The sequence below is a fragment of the Monopterus albus genome, unplaced genomic scaffold, assembly GCF_001952655.1.
Source record: "Monopterus albus unplaced genomic scaffold, M_albus_1.0 scaffold50.1, whole genome shotgun sequence".
NCBI classification, from domain to species: Eukaryota; Metazoa; Chordata; class Actinopteri; order Synbranchiformes; family Synbranchidae; genus Monopterus; species Monopterus albus.
Window position 1 is genome coordinate 4,793,159 of NW_018127930.1, and position 5,794 is coordinate 4,798,952.

The 5,794-nt window shown below is 39.9% G+C and overlaps 2 protein-coding genes across 5 annotated transcripts in view; one reads left to right on the top strand and one right to left on the bottom strand.

The window, feature by feature from the left end:
* katnal2 (katanin p60 subunit A-like 2) overlaps nucleotides 1-4,649 on the top strand; it is an 8,297-nt gene extending 3,648 nt beyond the window's left edge. Inside the window, exons 8-16 of the mRNA XM_020601002.1 lie at nucleotides 8-17; nucleotides 218-391; nucleotides 934-997; nucleotides 1,120-1,238; nucleotides 1,355-1,446; nucleotides 1,816-1,926; nucleotides 2,323-2,485; nucleotides 2,945-3,047; nucleotides 3,153-4,649. Coding sequence (XP_020456658.1) covers nucleotides 8-17; nucleotides 218-391; nucleotides 934-997; nucleotides 1,120-1,238; nucleotides 1,355-1,446; nucleotides 1,816-1,926; nucleotides 2,323-2,485; nucleotides 2,945-3,047; nucleotides 3,153-3,292 — 976 coding nt within the window. The 3' untranslated portion in view covers nucleotides 3,293-4,649. The remainder of the gene's footprint in view (nucleotides 1-7; nucleotides 18-217; nucleotides 392-933; nucleotides 998-1,119; nucleotides 1,239-1,354; nucleotides 1,447-1,815; nucleotides 1,927-2,322; nucleotides 2,486-2,944; nucleotides 3,048-3,152) is intronic.
* hdhd2 (haloacid dehalogenase-like hydrolase domain containing 2) overlaps nucleotides 3,085-5,794 on the bottom strand; it is a 7,000-nt gene continuing 4,290 nt past the window's right edge. For all 4 annotated transcript variants that reach the window (XM_020601158.1, XM_020601160.1, XM_020601157.1 and 1 more), the window contains exons 6-10: nucleotides 5,572-5,737; nucleotides 5,257-5,307; nucleotides 4,967-5,030; nucleotides 4,713-4,823; nucleotides 3,085-3,264 (exon numbers count right to left, since the gene is read on the bottom strand). In XM_020601158.1, the coding sequence (XP_020456814.1) occupies nucleotides 4,720-4,823; nucleotides 4,967-5,030; nucleotides 5,257-5,307; nucleotides 5,572-5,737 (385 nt within the window). In that variant the 3' untranslated portion in view covers nucleotides 3,085-3,264; nucleotides 4,713-4,719. The remainder of the gene's footprint in view (nucleotides 3,265-4,712; nucleotides 4,824-4,966; nucleotides 5,031-5,256; nucleotides 5,308-5,571; nucleotides 5,738-5,794) is intronic.

Below are 5,794 nucleotides of genomic sequence, written 5' to 3' on the forward strand. Positions count from 1 at the left end.
AAAGGAGTTGGTTTATGGTAACTTGTGCCATAGATTATCATGTAAACGTGAAAATATCCTTTAATAGGGTTATTGTAATTCTGAACCTGTACACCAGAGGGCAGTGAAGAGCCTTGTTGTGAATAAATTGATCTGTTGATTGATGGTTTCTATCTGTTTCTCTTATCTGGTGTTTCATTCTAAAGGACAACTATTTACGCAAGCCTAATCCCACCAGGACACGTGTGTGTGTCCATTTGTAACCGATATCTTCCACATGCGTCTCTCACTCTGTTTGTGTTTGCCCCTAAAGGACATCTATTTACACAGCCCCAGTGTGCGGTGGGAGGACATCGTGGGCCTGGAGGATGCCAAGCGATTAGTCAAAGAGGCCGTCGTCTATCCCATTAAGGTACGGCTGACGCCTGAGCACGCTGGTATTTCTGCACTTGGTCGCCTCTATTCGATTCTGAATACATCTTCTTTAAAGGGCTAAAAGAGATGAAGGGCAGCGGGGTCAGGTCAGTCTGTTAGGTTGACATTAAATCTATATCTGGGATAATATGGTACCACACATACACAGATGGATAGATAGGCAGGGAGCAAGGAACACAGACATGCAAAATTTACATAGATGGTGACATTCACATGACTTTGCCTCCATATGAAGAAATGCACATACTGTACAAATAAAAGTTGACACACACCTATCATCACCACCCAGACCTTTCTCATGGATATGATGACAACAAATCAGGCTATCTGCATCCTCTTGACATTTACAGAGTTAGATGAGGACTGACGGGTCTATCTTCTGTTCTGCTGGCCTGCTTTATTGAATAACACCGTTCATCCACCTTCTCTCCATCCCTAACTTAAGTCTCCATTGTTATTCATTCTCTGGGATGTCTCTTCTTTCCCAATTTTTATTCCCCTCTATGCGTTTCTCTACAGTACCCTCAGCTGTTTACAGGTATCCTGTCTTCGTGGAAGGGCTTGCTGCTCTATGGCCCCCCAGGTAACACCTCCATTGCTGAAGAAAAACCTGTTTGCTTGTACTCAGTCTACTATTATGACTTTTCTTACATTTTGGAATTCTACCTGACCTGTACTCTTGTGATCATCTTATTCTACACACAGGTACAGGTAAGACCCTGCTGGCCAAGGCTGTGGCTACAGAGTGTAAGACCACCTTCTTTAACATCTCAGCCTCCAGCATCGTCAGCAAGTGGAGGGGAGACTCTGAGAAACTGGTCAGGGTAGGTTGTCAGTCAACACATACAACAGACCAAAAGCAACACATAAGAGAAACATACTGTATGTTACATTGCTTACATTTTTTTTGTTTAGTTAAGACTTGTATAAATATGTGCAGGTCTTGTTTGAGTTGGCTAGGTACCACGCCCCTTCCACCATCTTTCTGGATGAGCTGGAATCAGTGATGGGCCAGAGAGGAAGCAATATGGGGTGAGCTGAACTACAAAGTGTGATAAAGTGTGTAGATGTGGCAGTTTTACCAGTGCTGAGGATTACTGGTCCTCAATACTGTAGTTATTCCACCAGTTTTACACCATAGATACTATTTACAGTCATGTAATAGACTTAACTAATGTCCTGGAGATACAGTAAATCTACACAAACGATCAGTAGGAGAGGATATTGGGGGACTGTGGCTCAGGAGGTAGCATAGGTTGGTTGTTGAAACATCTTTAGGGCAAGACACTGAACCCTACATTGTGCTCTCAATGGCAGCTCTTCCTCAGTGTTTGAGTGTATAGGTGGTTTAATGTTAAGGAAGAAAAGTGATAAGTGCAGTCATTTACCATCTATTTTCAGAGGAGAGCATGAGGGGAGTCGCAGGATGAAGACTGAGCTACTGGTGCAGATGGACGGACTGGCGAGATCAGAAGACCTGGTCTTTGTACTGGCTGCCTCCAACCTGCCCTGGTAACACTTACTGCAGCAAAAATATACCATCTGCATTTATCTCATGATAACCAGTTCATGTATGTGTTGTCATTACATCAATAAATGAAGATAAAGACAAATACTGACACAAATACTAGTAAACCTTTTTAACTTCTGCTTTATTTCTCTCTCACACTTGTAATTTCTCAAACCACGCTGTCTAGTCATATGCAGATTATTTAGATTTCAGCATCCAAGTTATTTAAATTAGCCACAGAGCACACAGTATTTGAAAAAGAAATACATACAGAAACAAGCTGAATGTTTTTCTTGAATCCACAAAAAGTAAAATTTTTAGTGTAAAAAAAAAAAGACATAAAATGCTAACAGAGTTAACTGCACATTTGTAACTAAGCCCACTCTTGCTTGTCTCAGGGAACTAGACCACGCCATGTTGAGGAGGTTAGAGAAGAGGATTCTTGTGAGTCTACCCTCCTCACTAGCTCGCCAAGCCATGATCTCTCATTGGCTGCCTCCTCTCAGCTCCTCAGGAGGGGTGGAGCTACGAACTGAGCTAGACTATGAAACTCTGGCAAAGGTGCGTTACAATATATATTTTTAGGATAAGGCTCATCATTTTCTGTATTTATAGTGTCAACACTTCCCATACGGAGACTAAAACCAACAACGAATTCCCTCTACTCACGATTAACATCTGTCAAGTCTCCAACTTGGATTAGTTTATTCGTCTGTGCCTGACCTCTATCGTCTTGTTTTGTAATGATGAAAAATGTCACCCACCGCAGAGGTGTTTTTATTTGTTTTTGAATAACTATGGCACAGACAAATAAGAAAATTCAGGCTAGAGACTGACAGATTAACCGTCAGAGGCAATTCATGATTAGTTTGTCTTTGTATGGGGACTATTGAAAATACTATTAATGTAGAAAATGACTAGCCTTACCCATTAAATCATTTGCCTGTTTCAGATTGTCTTGGACACTTTCATGATAATTGTCATGTTTGGGAGGGGGAAAAGTAATTTTGTGTGTTTCAGGAAATGGAGGGTTACTCTGGCTCTGATATGAGATTGGTGTGTAAGGAGGCTGCCATGAGACCGGTCCGCAAGATCTTTAGTGCACTGGAGTCGCATCAGCACGGTAGGATAACGCACAGCGAAAGGGTGGAGAACTACGCATAAAAAGATCAACCCCCACAACAGCCATAAGTTCCTGAATAAGCCTCGCTGTGATTCTCCTCCACAGAAGAGACTGACCTGCCTGCGATTCAGCTGGGAACTGTAACAACAGCAGACTTCCTGGACGTCATCGCTCACACCAAGCCCTCGGCCCGAAACTTGATGGACAGATACACAGCCTGGGAGAAAGAGTACGAGTCAGTCTGACACAAAGGCACAACTTATTATGGGAAAAAAAATTAAGACTACCTCCACAACATGTAGCTGATAACCTACTGTGGAGCCATAGGGAGGGTTGTATATTAGCATATGCCTTGTATCCAGTATTACAGGTTAATATGGAAGCACACTGTATTGACCAAAGGAAAAACATGGGGGAGCTTATCTCATAATTATGTGATAATGCAGGGGTTCAAACATTCAGGAACTTGCCTGAAAACCATCAGGTTTAATGAATTCTTTGGTATCAAAGTAATTCAGTGATAGTTGTCAGTACACTCAGTAATAGATAATATAACGTAGTATTCAAAAAATGTAAATATAGGCTAAAAACTGCCTTAAAGTTGCTGCCTACTGTGTAACTGACCACATGTACAGAGCAGGAGTTGGAAAGCTTCAGAACCTGCTTGAGAATCATTGGGTTTTTAAGATTTCATCTGTATTAATGTAATTGTCTGTAAATATAAAAAAAAGCACATAGCAGAAATGAACTGACAAGAGCTAGTTTGGTGTACTTGGTGTCATAGTTAAAGGTAATGGTGTACTGCACTACATTATATTCTGGTGTTCCTACTATTATGACCCTTTCATGTATGAAACTGAAGAGGACAAAAATAGAGAGACCTCTAAATAATAAATAATGTAGTCAAGTACAACACTACCTGTAACTGACCTCAATAATAAACTGAATTTATACAATTTCACCAAAAACTGAAACATTGAGCTTCATCAACACAAATGTAAAGGCGGAAGTCTTGCATCGAATTGTATAAAAGTGGACAGGTGTACCTAATAAAGTAGCTGGTAAGTGTGTGGTTCTTTATGCTTTGGAACACCAAGTATGTCGAATTACCTATTAACAGTTCACTTCTGAATGTACTTGCAACTATCACTAAATTACTTTGATATATAATTCATTAAAACCTGATGATTTTCAGGCACGTTCTGCAACATGCAAACTCTGCATTATCTCATAATTACGAAACAAGATGATCAGATTACTTTAGTTTATATCACTATTATATGACTGCGGGAGACATATTTGACAGTTAATTTTCTTCTCACATCATTTAATATGCTACACCTGTTCCACCTCAGCCTCGTATTTGTATGAATAACACAACTGAAGGGAATAAGTGACAAGACAAGACATCAAAATAATACGAATAAATAAATTCTTACATTCCGAGTCTTTGCAGCTATTTTATCTGCTCTGTTAAATTTGTGTCCGAATGAGTCCGAATTAAATAATCACCTGGTGAATTATTGTTTCTTTTCCTTTAACATATGTAGGATGAGAGGAATTATTTTATAACGCCGCTAATCTAAAACAGTGACAACTTGGGATTGTTTTCTTGTTCAAATGAGAGGTTCTGTAAGAAAATGAAACTGTAGCCTTTGTTCTTACTTGTATCTTACAGCAGGTTCTTCAAGATGTGTTCGACAGCATGTGAGAAGCTGTCACATATCAGGTGGGGAGGAGGGTTGATTTTATTCTCATCTCCTTCTCTGTATTTACCTAAGATGACAGGAGAGAAGGTGGAATGCATTCAGTCACTAAAACATCAGTACTCAGTACCATGAAATGCAGGTTGTAATGAAGATGCAACAATGCAAGACGACAACTGGTGGAGGGAGAGGGTGAAGTTTTGATTGTCTTACCAGTTCTGACTAAAATACCCAACATTCCTGCGTTCTGAGCCCCACCCACATCATCTCTTGCATCCTGTACAAAAACAGCAGAAAGACAAACAATCACAGACCAACATTTAGTAAAGTGCACAAAAGTTACTACACACTACTATAGAAATTAGTAACAGGCTGTATAATGTACAGACCACTGTTTACAGATGTTTACTCCTTTTTCATTTGGGGTGCTCATTATGAGCCTTTATGCTAAATGCAGAAAATTTAGCTTGCTCTTAATTAATCACCGTTGAGAATATACTTACATCTCCTATCATGACAGCTTCACTGGGGCTACATCCCAAATCAGACAGAGCCTAATGAAATGACAGACAATGGCGTGTGTGTTAAGCAAATGTGAATTCAATTCACACAATACCTACTAGCAATAGTAAGAATAAACAGACTGGCTGACTTACATTGCACTGTAGAACTTTAAAAAAAAGTTATACAAGTATAGTATGCATTGTGGATTTTATCATTAAAACTGAAGTAATATGTTTTAAATGTTTGATAAACAAAAGCCTTTTCTTTCTTACTTGAATAAAAAGGCGGGAAATAAAAAAATATCAATTTCTAACCTGTGTGAAAAAAGTTTTTTCAGGTTTTCCCACCACAGTAGCTTTACAGTCTGTGGCGTACTCCAGTCCTGTCACAAAGGGCCCGGGCCCGAGGGCCAAACCATCCTTACGTTTATAGTAGCGAGCTTTATGGATGGCAATGAGGGGCGCTCCATCCAGAACCATTCTGGGAAGAAATATGCCAGATTAACAGGCTACACTGCATATAGGAACGTGCAGGACA